General features: G+C 40.0%; 2 protein-coding genes across 2 annotated transcripts; one reads left to right on the forward strand and one right to left on the reverse strand.

Moving 5' to 3' along the window:
- Positions 1 to 509: 509 nt before the first annotated feature.
- On the reverse strand, positions 510 to 7,593 carry LOC121951766 (ubiquitin-conjugating enzyme E2 R1). Its single transcript, XM_042498228.1, has 5 exons — positions 6,829 to 7,593; positions 5,027 to 5,113; positions 4,791 to 4,888; positions 2,596 to 2,730; positions 510 to 2,331 (listed from the first exon to the last, which is right to left on the reverse strand). The coding sequence occupies exons 1-5, from the start codon at positions 7,012 to 7,014 to the stop codon at positions 2,121 to 2,123; spliced, it is 717 nt and encodes a 238-aa protein (XP_042354162.1). The 5' UTR covers positions 7,015 to 7,593; the 3' UTR covers positions 510 to 2,120.
- A 1,143-nt stretch (positions 7,594 to 8,736) lies between these two features.
- Positions 8,737 to 16,157, forward strand: cactin. Its single transcript, XM_042498489.1, has 10 exons — positions 8,737 to 9,075; positions 10,029 to 10,638; positions 10,779 to 10,874; positions 11,253 to 11,398; positions 12,222 to 12,384; positions 13,401 to 13,515; positions 13,625 to 13,817; positions 13,908 to 14,030; positions 14,122 to 14,468; positions 15,476 to 16,157. The coding sequence occupies exons 1-10, from the start codon at positions 8,765 to 8,767 to the stop codon at positions 15,964 to 15,966; spliced, it is 2,595 nt and encodes an 864-aa protein (XP_042354423.1). The 5' UTR covers positions 8,737 to 8,764; the 3' UTR covers positions 15,967 to 16,157.
- Positions 16,158 to 16,325: the final 168 nt, after the last annotated feature.

A 16,325-nucleotide genomic window follows, 5' to 3' on the forward strand; every position in this document is an offset into this window, starting at 1 on the left:
ATTTGGATTTACAGTGATAAAAACTGTGGACAAATGTCTGAATTGTGGACATTAAACAAACTGATGTAGACAATAGCTTTCATTTACACCACCATAATGTGTCTTTTTTATTTATTTGGCTTTTATATCATAATGTTATTGTTTTTACACTTGTTTTGGGTAAAAAAGGAATAAAATAAAAAAGTTAAAGAAATAAAAATTTTAAAATAAATTATAATATATATAATATTATATTAGATACATTTCTTGTTTTAAAAATTAGTAGATACATTTCTTTTTCAGATTACTTTTATGTTTTTTTCTGCATCGCTTTGTGGTGATTTTACTCATGTTTCAGGATATTTTTTTACTCATCTTATACATTGCTACCATATACCAGTTTTTATTTGAGTTCTGTTTTATTATAAATCATGTTGTGACTGTGTTTTGAAGGTGCTCTATAAATAAAGCTTATTATATTGTAGCTTGTGATAAAAGTGTAACCAATCCAAGCACTGCAAGACTGTGCACATGGTTTTCCAATAAATCTTTATTTTTCAGTTTTAAATAGCCGAAAATAAAAAATAAACACAGGTGAATAAAACAATACGGTGATCATCCATACAGCTACATGTGCATATCAGTTATGGTTCCTGTTGAAGCAGTAAACCAACTTAGCAGACCACCTATGAGAGGAAAATAGTTGCTTGTCTTCACTGTTTTGTCATATGTAATTCATTATCCTGAGAAATTCAGTATGAAGTCCTAATTTGAGTAAATTAAACAATCAATATTGCTGATGCAAAAATACACACAGAGGAGACCCATGCACTCTAAAAATGATATCAAAACCCGTCCGCTCTTCGCTGACACAAAGAATAGAAATCAAACTAAAACATGGCAGCCTTTTTCTCTTTCACTTCAGGGCTGAAACACTTCGATACTCCTGACTGATACTGCAACAACACCTTTTGACAGACACTTTTCCTACAGAAGCTTTTTTTAAATTTTTTTTTTTTTTTTTTTGGCTAGTCAAACCTAATAATCTCATCACATAAATCATTCTCAAGCAAAAGATTGCAGGCGTAATGTCTAACAAAAGACTAAAATAACAAAGCCTGCAAGAAAGCAAACAAAGACAAGAATACAACAAACTGTCAGAAAATGTTTTGGGCTTTCTTTTACACCGCTGTACGTCTTTGGCTCCGTCAGGCCTCAGAGAGCAAACCTGAGGAGAAATACAATTCTGATCAGTAATTAGTTCAGCCCCACCCACCCTGAAAAACGCCCCTACAGGACTCTTAAATCTGAGCTACTTCGAATAACATAACCCCACACTCAAAAAGACAGAGAAACACATCCAACAGTAACCAGAACAAACACAGCAATTTCATGTGACCAAAAATGTTCACATGAGGATTTGACTCAGCTTGCAAGCCGGTTCGCCAGATACAAAGTTCTCTGGACAAGTCTTTTCTCTCTCCAAGCTGAAAACGGATCACGATGAGGGTAAACGGTCCATCTGTAAAAGGGACAAGAAGCTTCCGATGATGTTCTCGCATGCACAAGAACTTTGAGAACATCGTCCCGTGACATCCCGTCTTATCGAAGCAAGACTGCGAAACTGGGGAATGTCTGATTCGATGGATTGTTCGGTACAAACAGGCTGCACGAAGTCCTCGATCTTCTGTCAGTCACTGAGAGCAACAACTGGTGAGCAACAGCCAGTTACAATTAGAGAAAAAGAAGATATGTAAGAGAGGCTGAGCGAAGCTTGGAAGTGTTTGCACCGGTGCAAATGTCGCTATTGTTAAAAGTGGTAATAACCCCACGATATTATATACTGTACAGCGGACTCAACGACTCAATAAGTAGTAGTTTATTCTCTCATCGTAAGGTTTTAGGTGATAATGACAATGATCATGTCTGCAAGATTGAAGAAACTGATGACTTTTGTGCTGGTGCAAATTTTACCAGGTTTGACTCCTCCGCAACAGTTTATCGACTCCGAAAAGAATTCAGAGGTTCGAGAAAAAACAGCTCTTTTCATTGGTTTAGAAGTGGAAAGCTTCAAATCTTTCATGGTTGTCGACCAAGAAGTATGTCAGCTGGATCGGGGATGTTGCCAGAAAGAAAGCATGTCACGACTCTTCGGTGCCCGAGTCATCCTCATCGTAGCAGCAGTCGCCATCCTCGCCCTCCACGTCATCGTCGTCATAGTAATAGTCATAGAAGAGGTCGGAGCCTTCGTCTGGGGCTGGGGCACGAGTGCGGACGCAGTACTCGGCCAGCGTGGTGGGCACTTTCACGCCGTCGCGCTCAGCTTCCGCCTTGGTGGCCACCACCTGTTTCCTGTGGTAGAATATATAACTTAATGCAATCTCTTATTATTCCCAGAGGGCAATTTGTGTTGCAGTAAGTGTAAAAAAAAAAAACAGGAAAAATACATATTAGCAGAAATAAGATGACAGAAACATACAACAACAGACATTAATCTGTGCACAGGGAGACTTAAGCCGGTCGCAGCATAAAGAAAGGACTTGGTAACGGCCCTATAGTGTGATTTTTGTGCAAAAAGGGCTCATTAAGTGACAATAAAAAAGTGTGACTGTTAACCTGATGATCTCGACATATTCCCGGTCCTTGCCTTTGCTGTCCCTCCATTTGCGGTACATGACGGAGGCGTCCACGTTGGCAGGAGAGAAGGTATTTGGTTCATTAAGCAGCGAAATCACGCTCAGCAAAATGGTCCTGGGGGCGAAAAACAGAGGTCGGTGTTAAACTTGAGGCACTGTGACACAAAACTGTTCTCCTGAAATGAGTGACATGGACATTTTAAGTGGATATAAAAACATTAACTGTTTGTTTACCTAATGGGGAGTACATAAACAGCTAATGTTATTTGCACCCAGGTGTATATTCCCGGGCCATCTGGCAATGTCGAAACATGGTGTTGACAAGAATGCAGAGTTTCTACAGCTTTAGACGAGTGGGATTTATGACTTTTTCAATGCCAATGAATTCAATTTAAGACCGAATTTACAGAAGCCAACACTGAAGAAAAAAAAAAACATGTACTCACATTAATTAGTTATAGCTAGGGAGATTAAAAAATGCAATATTTATTGTAACATAAAACCTGACTCTGGTGATGTTAATGCAAGAGGCAATCAATGAGTTATTATTAATATATTTAAGTTACTAATTATTTTCAGCTTTTCCAATGCAATGTCAGAAAAAAAAGATTCATTCAAATCTGATCTCCAAATTTTTCTGAGCATTATCAAGACTTCTGACAGATGGATTTAAGACATTTTAATGCCAATTACTGTCTTATTTTAAGACTGACGGATTCAATGTCTTTAAAGGATCGGTGGGAGCTCTGCAAATTGGTCTGTTCAGCTATGTAGTGTACGTACACAGTGTGCATTCAACAGCTTTATACATCCTAGAAACTGAAAATAATAATTCAACTATGTCAAAAATAATAGGCTAAGTTTGTCTCACATGTGACTACATCCCCAAATGCTGTGTAAAAATCATTTGCTCGAACCCATTCAGGCACCACATCCTACTCTCTCCATGGACCGTGTCACTGACTCTCTGGCAGTACACTTGTACGTTTATTTATTTTGCAAATTTACCAGTTTTATCTAAAAGAATAACAATATTCAGCAAAGGAAGGAATCAAAGGTGAGTAACTGGGGCACCCAGGAGACAACGTGTCCATTTACAGCTGTGTTTTACTATACTGTCATTAATTAACTGTTTACACAGCAGCCTCCATTCACAGGTGCACACAGGAGGAGTTATAGGTGTTGACAAATACATTAATAAACATTTTTATCTGCTCGCGAGTCAATTATAGCGTGTTATAAACATTTTTTTTATCTACCATTATGAATGCTAAAGGTAATCAAGGTAAAACTAATCAATTACCCGACCAATGTTTTCAGCTCCAGTGTGCAGGTGTACTAATACCAGTACTGGAGGAGCATACACTCCATTAACACTTTATTAGATCAACCTACACAATTTACCATAAAGAAGCTCACAATGGCCAGTTTTTCTTAATATTTTCCAATAAGTGTTAATTTAATGATGCATTTACTACTGAGGTTATAGTTCCATGTTATTGGTGAGTTATTGTTCCCTTGTAAAAAGTTATTGTCACTCAATCACATATAAATACTACATGTTATTTCCACTTCTTTGTATGCTCATTCATAAAACAAAAGCCTTGATCATTTGAAATCATGTTAAAATGTAAACTTATCCCATTCTTCCACATACTGTAAATTGCACTACATAAAAATATGACATAATATGTACTTTAATTATATTATTAGTAAAGACTGGTCTCATTTTGTTTGTGGCTGAGTAAGAGTTAAATGGGTTCAGTTAAGGAGCAGCTTTTATTTTAGAAGCAGTGGAGAATTCCCTGATTAATAAATTATTGCTTCATAAATTAACGGGAAGAAATGGTGCTCTCACACAAATCCATCATACAGCGCTCTTGTTTAAAGGAAACAGTTGAGATATTTTACTTTTTATACCGAGCGCTAACACCTACTCAGAGTGTAGGTGTATAAATATTGCACAACTGACTAACGTTCAAAGGAAGATGCCGAATGACCGCACCGGCCAATAAAAGATCACGTTACACACGCGGTGCTGAATACCCAGACATAGATTCAATGTCTGAAGTAACGCTGCAACACGCATGTCATGTGGTAAAGGTGTGAGTCACGTCAATCATGGGGAGCGGGCAAAGAAGAGAGGCACCCAAAAATAGAGATAATGATGCTAACCGGACATTCTGGGTGGGATTCCATCTCTCTGACGGCAGCTCTCCGCTCTGCGGGTCGTCCACTGGAGGGTGCAAAATGGAAATACACACGTCTCCGTTCTAAAATCAGAGGAAATCAACTCCTTTCATTATGATATTCATCACGTAACAACTGAGAGGCATTAAATACGTTGATAAGCGGCTGTAAAGGCATCACACTGAATATGATAAAGTAGACTCAAGGTGTTGATACGTCACCTCATAGATGTTGGGGTGCCACATCTTGGTGAGGAAGCGGAAGGCAGGCGGGGAGTACGGGTAGTCTATAGGGAACTTGATCCGAGCCTGAAACGCACAACAGACCTTAACATGTGGCTGTGCGCCGTGTCACTACAATATATTATATGACATATTTTATTGACAGACTTAATAGTCATTTATTTCATATGGTGCTGTCTAGGGCAACAATAATGTATTTATCAATATATATCTCGTATATCGATATATATTGTTTTATCAGTCAAAATATCGTTTTTCTGTTGTCGTTGCGATTTTAACTTGCACTATAAACATATTGTGAAAGACTGCAATATAGCAATATTAGTTGACAGTATTGTTGTTCCTGAGATTTCTTAATTTTCGTGCAACTTGTAACTTCTTCCCGTGTTTTTGTACGAAATCAAGCCAATTTGCTCAGGTTTCAAAGGATTAAGTGTGCCGCAATATGCTGAGTATTGCAGTTTATTATATTTTTTAGATATGTTTCCAATGATAACTTTGCAAGCATCTGTGCTATCTGATAAAATGAAGTTTTTTAGTATTTTTAGCTCACTTTAGTCATTTTCAAAGCAGCAAAATGTATCTCGTGGACTGAAAAACAATTGGTTTTATTATTCTAGTAGGCTAGAGAGTTTAATTTGTATTTATGATATAAATAATTTCTATGATTAAAACAATTGATACTTGGTGTTCCTGTAGTAATACAGTATCGCCCCCCAGAAATATCACCATACTATGCCATATTGATTTTTTCTCGACTTTTTGTAGTCACAGAACTGAAACTTAGGTGAACTGCAGTAGCCAAAAGAAGTATTATTTCTTATATTATTTTTATCATCTTTTTTGCATTTATTCTTATATTATCTAAAACTTTATTCATGTAGTACTTTAACTGCCTGTTTCATTACTTTTACTCCTTTTATTTGCTTTATTATTGTTGACCTTTTTATACGTATTTTGTTCTTGCGTGTTTGTTTGACTGTTTTAGACCTTTCTCTGTTTGTTATGTTTGTTGATATTTATTTTATTATTCCCTGAGTTCCTTCCTTTGCTTTGTCTGTCAAAGCACTTTGTTTTAAAGCTGCTATATAAATAAAGTTATTGTTATTATAATTTTTATTACTGGGGGTGGACAGATTATCAGGGCCGATATTTGGCATTTCCCCGATTATTGGTATCAGCGTTTTATTTGAATGATTGCCAATAAAATGAATTAATTAAAGAGTGAGAAAAAGGTGTCAGCATGGGAGGAACTTTCACTTTGGGAGCTATTTTTTATTAAAAACTTCACTTGGCTTTGCCAAAGGCATTTAAACACGTGTTCATGTTTGTTTATTCCAAATTATGAATATTGCCAAAAAGATTTTCATTTTTATTGTAAATGCATATTGGTTGCAAATATCAGTTATTGGTCTCATTTACTACTAATAATCGGTATTGGTCCTGAATAATCAATCTCTGTCAACCCCTAGTTAATTTTATGATCCCCTCAGGTTCTGCCTATGCTTGATCTGTCAAATCACGTTGTAAACAACTGTTTTTAAAAGTGCTATATATTCAAAGTTATTATTATTATCATTATTATATCGTTCAGCCCCAAGTGCCATGCAAGTAGAGCCTAAAATTATTATTTTTTAGAAGCATAAAAACAGGCTGAATTTGTGTATTGTATTTTATTAATGGAAGGAATTTCTGTTATTACATGTTTTAATGTCTTCATAGTCTACCAGATGTACCAAAGACAAGTTCCTACTTTGTTGACTATGAAGTTGTAGTCTTACCTTAAAATACCCCCCTTCGTAATGAGTGTTTGGTGGGCCAAAAATGGCCACTTCCCAGTTGTACATGTCAGCCTCGTCCACCAGTGTTATCTTGAATCCCTCCACAGGCTCCTCCTGAAGGCTCTTCATCTCCAGCATGAGAGCTTTCTGTGAACTGGCGACATGAGAGTGGTCGTGTTGCGCCATACTGCGCTACGTAGCTTTCAGGATAATCTGGAGTCGACAGCTGACGGCTTTGTTTACAGCAACACGGCTAAATTAGCCCGAGTAGCCAAACAACCCGCTGACAGTGAAAAACAACTTCTCTGTTTTCGATGCTCGGAGACAATGAAACAGGCCAAACCAGCCGGGCTGCGCACAAGTCAAACAAAGGCTGCGTTGTTTTGTTCCCAAATCACATGAATTATTCGCCAATGTCAATACCCTGAAATTGGTGAAATGACCAGACCATTGTGGCTGAGCAGCGGCTCCGGCTTTAGTTGATCTACCTGGCAGGGCAGCCACGGATATAAGCCGTAAATCTACTGGTAGCTGCTGGCTAATGTAAACTAGCTAACAAGCTTGCGGAGCAGCTGAGGACGAGTTTACCGTGAAGCAAATAGTTTCTGACTCCCTGCGAGAGTCAAATAAAAAATAAAAATACCACTATCGATCTGTAAGATATCTAACTAAAAACTCTAACGACGGGAATCAGAAACGTAGTCGGTATCGCCCCAACAGAAGACTGAGTGAAGAAGAATCTTGCTGAAAGGAGTCTCCTCTCGCCTCAACACAGGCAATGGCGCCTTGTGCCGTCTGGGATTTGTAGTCATTTTCACCTGTAAACATGACGTCTTTCCCTAAAAACAAGAACGAACCCAAGCAATGACGTCTAAAAGTGTTTTTTTTACATGAAGGAAATTAAAACAAAGGGATATTGTTTGAGCTATGAGCATTGTTGTTTTGACTTTTAAATCAAGAGTGAATTCAGAAAACTACATTTGCCAGTGAGCTGACGTCACGAAAACACGATTGTTGTTTGTGTTTCTGAAAAGCAGCTTTGACCTAATTTCACTCTCACGAAATTGGAAGACAAAAACACATTTTTATGACGTTAAATTGATTTAGGATGTTCCGTGTCCTGTAAGAACTGTAATTAAAGAAAGGGAATTTGTTTATACTTTATTTTCTAAAGCTATACTAGAGACGTCAAGAATATGCGCAGTGCTTTTTGAAGGTCCCGTTAGGCTGGCTTTGTGCTGCCTGAGTACTTTATTTTAAAAACATACGATTTAACGCATTGATGTGATAAGTGTAAGTGTATTACACTACGCTATGAGTGTTTGTTTACTTCACTAAATGATTTACAAATAAACGTATACCTTTTTCCTCAAACTTGACACATACAACACTTACATTCGATATTTTGTGTCGCAATATTTTAGTATAAATGATAAATTTAATTGCCTGACAACTAAAATGCAGCGGAAATAAAGAAATATAACAAAAATAGAAACCTTCAAAATAGAAACTGAAATGTCTCTGTAATCTAAGGGGTTCTCCCAATTAAAAATTGACAATTTTTTTTTCTTGTTTATTTTAAAACTATTATCTAAAAAAAAAAAATATTAAAGGAGGGTCGTTTTCTGAGCTAGAACATTTTTTTTCTGTACGTAACATTTTGCTAAAATAATAATCAAATTAATTAGATATTTTTCATCAACTGAGATATTAGGATTTTTTAAAAATGTATATACAATATTTAACATTTGTATATAAAAATAGATTTTAAAAAATGAAAATAAAACAAGAAAGACAGAGAAAGAAAAAAAGACAGCACACTGTTTTTTGCATGGATGTATTGTGTATTATGATAGGGAAGTCGGGCTTCTGTGTTACCTCTTATTTACGCGACACCGTTCACTCCGGACCCCGCACAGGCAGAAAGCTCGTTGAGATGGGATCGAAATCACGACGTCGGTCCAGCTCCAAGTCCAGAAGTCGGAGCCGGGACCGGCGAAACAGATCCCGGGTGAGCAGGTCTCGATCCCCGGAGCAAAGGAGAGGACGCAGTCGGTCTGCGGACCCAAAAAGAGCCGCTCGTGGACGGGGACGGTCGGACAGCAGGAACTCCAGCGATGGCTCCGCTGAGCGGCGGCGGCCTCAGCACAGGGACCGTCCAGGATCCAGGAGCAGCTCCGAGAGCGACAGGAGGCGAGGAGGAGGACAGCACCGTCCCAGGAGCAAGTCGAGGGGTCGATCATCGAGGTAACTGTCCCCTCTGTCTGGTGTTAGCTGGTTGGTGTTTCCTTAAAGGTCCCGTATTGTGCTCATTTTTAGGCTCAAAGTTGTATTTTGCGTCTCTACTTGAACATGTTTACATGCTTCAGTGTCCAAAAAACACATTGTTTGTTCTCATATAGTCTGCATGAGTATACCCGCATTCATCTGCTCTGATTGGCCAGTCAGTTACATTTATGTTAGAAAAAGTCGAATAAAGGGTTCGTCAGGTTATCGGCCTGGCCGATTATCAGAGCCGATATTTGGTATTTTGCCGATTGCCTGTCCCATTGAGAGTGTTTATTTTGTTGATTGTAAAACGGTCTGTTGTCACCATTATTGTTGTGCATCTTTCGCTCTATCTGCTTTTCCTGTATGTCATTAATGTAATTTAATTTTAATTACAACATCTATTGCACGTCTATCCGTCCTTCTCAGTCACTCTTGAGGTTTCTACCATTTTTTTCCCCATCATGGGGTTTTTTTTGGGGGGGGTCCTTAGTCGATGTGAGGGTCTAAGGACAGAGGGATGTGGTGTTCTCCTGATCCCTGACGGTGTCACCATAATACTGCAGGTTGCTCTTGAACACATCTTTTTTGTCTGCAAAGAGAAAGACCTTAAATGCAGTAGTAATGGCTTTGCAGGTTGCATATTTTTGTCTGCGTAACATACGCTCCAGGTAAGGATAAATTGCAACATGTAAATAATAGGACCGTCTTGCAAATTTTAACCCTACCACTAATTCTAAAGGGGTTTCTGGTGTATCTGGATCCACGTTTTAGAGTTTAGGGATTCCAAGTCTAATCCACAAGCAGCTCTTTTTATGTTCTCCGTTACAGCTTGCTGACACTCACTGTGTCATTATTGCTGAATAGTCAAGGACAAAATTAATTTCTTTAGTCTACATGGTTGCCCACTTAATAACTTTTTTCTGTCTCAGTTCTGATTCAGGTGATCCCAAAGTGAGGAGGAGAAAGGAAAAGAGGGACCGAAGAGGAACATCTCGAGAGAGGAGGAGGGGAAAGTCCCAGTCCGGCTCTGACTCCCGAGATGGAAGCAGCGACAGAGAGAGGAGACGACGGAGGAGTCCTGACCGAGGGAGTCCAATCAGAGACAGACAGAGGAGGGAGCGAGACAGAGACAGAGACAGAGAGAGGTGGGAGAGCAACAGCAGAGACAGAAAAGGAGACAAAAGCAGAGAGCGTAGGAGGAGCGAAGACAGGGAGCAAGGGAGGAGCAAAAGAAGCAGCGAGAGGGCCGACAGAGACAGAGGGAGAAAGCGCTCCAGCTCACCCGAGTCGTCTGATAGCTCGGGGTCTGAACGCGAAGGCCGTACAGTCAAAGAGAAGGAGGATACGAAAAAGCAGAAGGAGATGATGAAAGCTCTGGAGACACCGGAGGAGAAGAGGGCTCGAAGACTGGCAAAGAAGGAAGCAAAGGAGAAGAAAAGGAGGGAAAAGATGGGCTGGAGTGAGGAGTACATGGGATACACCAACGCTGACAATCCCTTTGGTGACAACAACTTGTTGGGCACATTCAAATGGCAGAAGGTGCGTTTTCAACATTTGATGAATTGTTATTGTAAATTGTGTCTAACTGTGATTTGCAGTACCAGATGTTTTTAAAAAGCTGCTTGTTATCATAATCTAACTCATCCAAGACTCTCGTTTGATTTTGTGTGTTTTTCCAGGCGTTGGATAAGAAAGGCATCGGCCATCTGGGTGAGAAAGAGCTCAAAGAAAGAAACAAATGTATTCAGGAGGAGAATCGCAGAGAGCTGCAGAAGGTAGGACCTGTGTTTTTTTGTTTTGTTTTTGCAGCAGTTAGAACGCTGCTTACTTCACCCGGTAATAATTGCAAACTTATTTTTAAACCTAATTTTAAATATTTTAAAAGCATTTTATCTGTGCACCTATTGTCTGCACTTTTGGTTTTTTAAAAATTATTTTTATAAAAAAAAGTTTCAAATTATTTAGTTATTAATTTTATATCTCATTTCTTTACTTTTGTACATCTGTTTCCTTAATTAATTTTTCTTTTATTGCTCTGTAAAGCAGAGTTGTTGTATGAAATTTGCTATATAAATGAAGCTGCCTTGTCAGTGGATGTTACAGAGTTATGAGCGACAGCTGAAATATTATTTGCACCAACCTCGTGTTAACAGGTGAAGCAGCTGCGTCTGGAGAGGGAGCGGGAAAAGGCCATGAGAGAGATGGAGCTGGAGATGCTGCAGAGGGAGAAGGAGGCAGAGCATTTTAAGACCTGGGCTGAACAGGAAGACAACTTCCATCTGCACCAGGCCAAACTAAGGTGAGTGTGCAGCAGCGATAGCTGTATATCCCCCTCTTCAGTCACAGAGGATTTCGCTTTTGGCTCTGTTTGTTTGCACAATTCCAGTTAAGTTCGAGGCTCCTACAACTGGTCCTTAAAGGAACAGTCAATCCCAAAATCAAAATTGCATATTTATCCTCTCACATGTAGTGCTATTTATCAGTCTAGATTGTTTTGGTGTGAGATGCAGAGTGTTGGAGATATCAGCCATAGAGACGTCCGCCTTCATTGCAATATAATAGACCCAGATGGCACTCAGCTTGTGGTGCTCAAAGCACCGAAAATACATTTAAAAAACGTTCATCTCATCATGGTTTGGTTACTGAAGATATGCCACAGACCTTGTTGTGAGCAGTTTCATGTAGGAATTATTTTCTCTTTAACAAACTACACCAACCAACCGAATCACTGCACAGAAGGAAGCGTGCATCTAGTGCTAGTTCACCCAGCACCACTGAGCGAGCTAACTTTACAGCCAAGGAGGACGCCATTCACGTTTCATGCTGTCATGAGCCTCACATCATGAGTAGATGCACGCTTCCTTCTGCGTTGGCAGGTGAAGTATGGCAGAAAGAAATACATGAAGCTGCTCACAACAAGGTCTGTGGCATATCTTGAGAAACCAAGTCATGATGAGACGTCGCCGATATCTCCAACACTCTGCAACTCACACAGAAACAATCTGGATTAATAAACAGCACTACAGCTGAGAGGAAAAATATCGATTTTTGAATTTAGGTTGAACTATCCCATTAATTAGTATTTGCACTGACTCATTACATCGTGTGCATTCTGTGTCCAGGTCTAAGATTAGAATCCGTGATGGTCGTGCCAAGCCTATTGACCTTTTGGCAAAGTACATCAGCGCAGAAGACGACGATCTCGCCGTGGAGATGCATGAACCTTACACCTTCCTCAATGGGCTAACAGTCACCGACATGGATGACCTGCTGGAGGACATTAAGGTCTGTGTTTGTGTCTGTTCAGTGTAACAGTTGTACTGCTATCTTAGAATATCACAAATCACACAGGATTTCTTTTATCAAAGAAATGTAGTAAGAACAAATTCACCTTAAAGATTGCAGCCTCTTATAACTCTAAAATTTAACTTATTCATTAAACATTACATTTGTAAACAATCGTGTGTCAGTACAAAATGTGTCATACACTGGAGCAAGATTAACCCTTTGAAAACTGGATTCTCCATCAGTTTTTTGTGCTGTGTTCGGACACCTTTAACAAGCTATTTGACCCTTTGAAACCTGAGCAGATTGGTTTAATTTTCTTTCAAAAACACGAGGGGAAAAACAACGACCAAACTTGGCTAAAAGCTGGGAGAAAAATTACCTAAAGATTTGTTTTAAAATGAGGTGAGGATTATTAGAAAATTATCAAAAAATAAGGGAAAATGTCAAGCAAACTATATAATTACAGTTATTTTATAATTAAAATTATGTTACAGAAAAAATAATTTTTGCTTTTTCAGCACATTTTTAGGGTTATTTTCTTGGTTTTTTTCCACCTTTTGTTTGGTTTTAAAAGGTTAAAGGAATACTTCACCCACAAAACCAGTACTCACCCAATGTTGTGCTGAATTTATGAAGGGAACTTTGCTTTGCTCATGCCGCCTGTGAACAAAAAATCCAAAAACAGAGAAAATGCTTGATGTATTTGAGCACTGCATTTAACATCAGCAAAACTATATCAAAGCATCCACTAACAAACTCTCACAAAACTCGTGCAGTACAATCCAGGCCTCATTTATTAAGTCATACGCTCACTACTTCCCAAACAGACAGCCCTCTCCAACAGGGAACTTTACTGAAAGTGCAACTTGAATGATCATTCAGCCCAAAGTGTAAGCTGATAAGAAATCTTTTACCTCAAGCAGACTGACGCTAAAAATGCTTCACAACTATCATCCTCCAAATGAGCTCCATCTGAATGCGGTTTACTGTATGAGTGTATGTTGTGCTGGTAGGTGTACATGGAGTTGGAGCAAGGGAAGAACGTGGACTTCTGGAGAGACATGACGACCATCACCGAGGATGAGATCAGCAAACTGAGGAAACTGGAGGCGTCTGGGAAAGGACCAGGTACATCATGAATCCAAAAAAAAAAAAATCAAATGATGACTCATAATTCAGCTTGTTGCCGTCTCTGTTAACTTTTCCTTTTATCTTCAAAACAATCTCAAATTCTCAGGTGATCGTCGCGAGGGCATCAACACAGCTGTGAGCACCGATGTCCAGATGGTGTTCAAAGGAAAGACGTACAGCCAGCTGCAGGCGCTGCACCTCAACATTGAGACCAAGATTCGAGCTGGAGGATCAAATCTTGATATCGGTTACTGGGAGAGTCTCCTGCAGCAAGTCAGAGTCTACATGGCCAGAGCAAGGTATGAATTTGAATCAAAAGTTACAGATGGCTCATTTTATGCAAATACAAACTGGAAGAGCGCATGTAAAACTACAACTGTGTGTCCCAGGTTAAGAGAGCGACACCAGGATGTGCTGCGTCAGAAGCTCTTCAAGCTGAAACAGGAACAAGGAGTGGAAAGTGAACCATTGTTTCCCATCATCAAAGAGGAGCAGACGAGTGACGACGATGAGTAAGTCACCTTGAAACCACACAAATCTGCCTGCTGTCGGGTGAAAGTCATCTGAAGTTCAACTAATTCTCACGTCTGTGTTTCAAAAAAGGGAGCCCACAACAGAGGAGCCCGGCCAGTCTTCATCCTCCGCAAGAAATAAGAATAGAGAAGATGAGGATGAGGAGGCAGGTCCATCAACATCCGCAGCAGGAGACCAAGACGAGGACGACAGAGGAAAGAAAGATGACAAGATGGATGAGGAAAAGGAGGGGGAGGTGGTGGAGGCCGTGCTGACGGAGGAGGATTTGATTCAGCAGAGCCAGGCGGAGTATGACTCTGGTCGCTACAGTCCCACGCTGCTCACGTCCTCTGAGCTGCCACTGGACACACACACCATCACACCGGAGGAGGACGCACACAGGCTGCAGTTAGCACGCAGACAGCTACAAGTCACCGGTATGATATATTACCAAACACAGGAAAAGTATTGAAGTATTTATTGAACTTTAGTAGTTGTAACCCGCAAAAGACGATCCGCAAGATCAACAAATAGTCATATCCACAAAAGTTATTTGCAAATATACATAACTTAGTATGTAAACACATTTTGTTTTCATGTTTAAAAATCTTTCAGTTTTATTTCACAGAATGTAAAGGAAATGTGGGCTAAGAACATAATCAATGTTAAAATAAAATGCAATTACTTAACACTTCGTAAACAAATAGCACTGCAACAAAAAAAAAGTGCAGTGACATAAAAACACTGTAAAGCCACAGCATGTTAATAGGCCAAATATTGCCCAAAAAAGGGCAGAAATTTAGAGTGGGCCCCCCACCAACCTTTTGGCCACAACCCACCAGTTGGAAACCACAGCTTCATCAGACCACAAATGAAACAAGAATTACTTAGCTCACCTCCAGGTCCTTCCACGCCACCAGGAAACTGCTTTGTTGGCAGGAGAGGAGGCGGCCGCTCCGCAGATGAACCTTCACTCAGTAGCAGTTGCACCTCGAATTCAGCCAGCTCAGACTCCAGCACCGGGGGTCACAGCAGGCTGGTGACCAGCGCTGGGTCTCACCTGTGAAACAGCAGCAGAAAGTTTGCTTATCTGACAGGGGGGTCAGTGCATTTCATGTTCAGGGATATAACTTCAGCTAACATACTTTTATCAATCATGGTACTCATCTGTAGATTTTGGTCTGTGGGTTACAACTACGTCCAATAAAACTTCCATAAAAAAGCCTCCACATCAGACAGACACACAGAGAGAACTAGTGCCTGCAGAAAGTAAGGGAGGGAGGAGAAAGTGATGGAAAATACAACAGCAGCCTTCTGAAGAGCAGCGGCCAATTTTAAGCTATATAACAGTAAACCAATGCTCGACGTGCAAAATGTGTTGATTTCTAAATATGTGTTTTATTCCTAAGTCACTCACTTGTCGCTTCTTTGACTTCTCTATCAGGTGATGCCAACGAGAGCGCAGAGGACGCCTTTGTACGCCGCGCCAAAGAAGGCATGGGCAACGATGAGGCCCAGTTCAGCGTTGAGTTTCCAGTTACGGGCAAGATGTACCTGTGGGCGGACAAATACCGTCCCAGGAAACCGCGCTTCTTCAACAGGGTCCACACTGGTTTCGAGTGGAACAAATACAACCAGACGCATTACGACTTCGACAACCCTCCGCCCAAAATCGTCCAGGGTTACAAGTTTAACATCTTCTACCCAGACCTGATCGACAAGCGCTCCACCCCGCAGTACTTCCTCGAGCCCAGTCCAGACAACAAGGACTTTGGGATCTTGAGGTTCCACGCTGGCCCTCCGTACGAGGACATTGCCTTTAAGATCGTAAACAGGGAGTGGGAGTACTCGCACCGACACGGCTTCCGCTGTCAGTTCGCCAACGGGATCTTCCAGCTGTGGTTCCACTTTAAGAGGTACCGCTACCGGAGATAGAGGCCACATACCAGGATGGACCAAGAACCCAGTCACTGTTATACAGGCTGTGCTGTCAGTGTGCTTTGTTCCGTTGTTTTTAAACTGCTTTTGAACTAAAAAGCAGTTTAAAAATACAAATCATTCTTTACTGTTAAATTGTATGTAGTCTGAAAATTACACATTAAAGATTTTTTCATTTCTTTACTCTTTGCAAGCTGCTTGTGTTAGTTTTTTTGTTGTTGTGAACAACAACTTAAAAGGTTATTTTGAATTAAAATAATAAGGATCTAATAATAATCTAATAATCTTGGGCAGTATACAAAGACAAACTGGATCTTGAAAACACAAAAACAGAGACAGTACAAAATTGATTCATC

This window comes from Plectropomus leopardus, chromosome 12, assembly GCF_008729295.1.
Source record: "Plectropomus leopardus isolate mb chromosome 12, YSFRI_Pleo_2.0, whole genome shotgun sequence".
Taxonomy (NCBI): Eukaryota; Metazoa; Chordata; class Actinopteri; order Perciformes; family Serranidae; genus Plectropomus; species Plectropomus leopardus.

Bases quoted from the DNA above. Each gene is read 5' to 3' on its own strand.
- LOC121951766 (XM_042498228.1), bottom strand. From the start codon at position 7,014: ATGGCGCAACACGACCACTCTCATGTCGCCAGTTCACAGAAAGCTCTC. The intron at 5,114-6,828 runs GTAAGACTACAA...TGTGCGTTTCAG, and splicing joins ACGAAGGGGGGTATTTTAAG to GCTCGGATCAAGTTCCCTAT. The intron at 2,731-4,790 runs GTTAGCATCATT...TTTCGCCCCCAG, and splicing joins AATCCCACCCAGAATGTCCG to GACCATTTTGCTGAGCGTGA.
- cactin (XM_042498489.1), top strand. From the start codon at position 8,765: ATGGGATCGAAATCACGACGTCGGTCCAGCTCCAAGTCCAGAAGTCGG. The intron at 10,639-10,778 runs GTGCGTTTTCAA...GTGTTTTTCCAG, and splicing joins GCACATTCAAATGGCAGAAG to GCGTTGGATAAGAAAGGCAT. The intron at 14,469-15,475 runs GTATGATATATT...CTTCTCTATCAG, and splicing joins CAGACAGCTACAAGTCACCG to GTGATGCCAACGAGAGCGCA.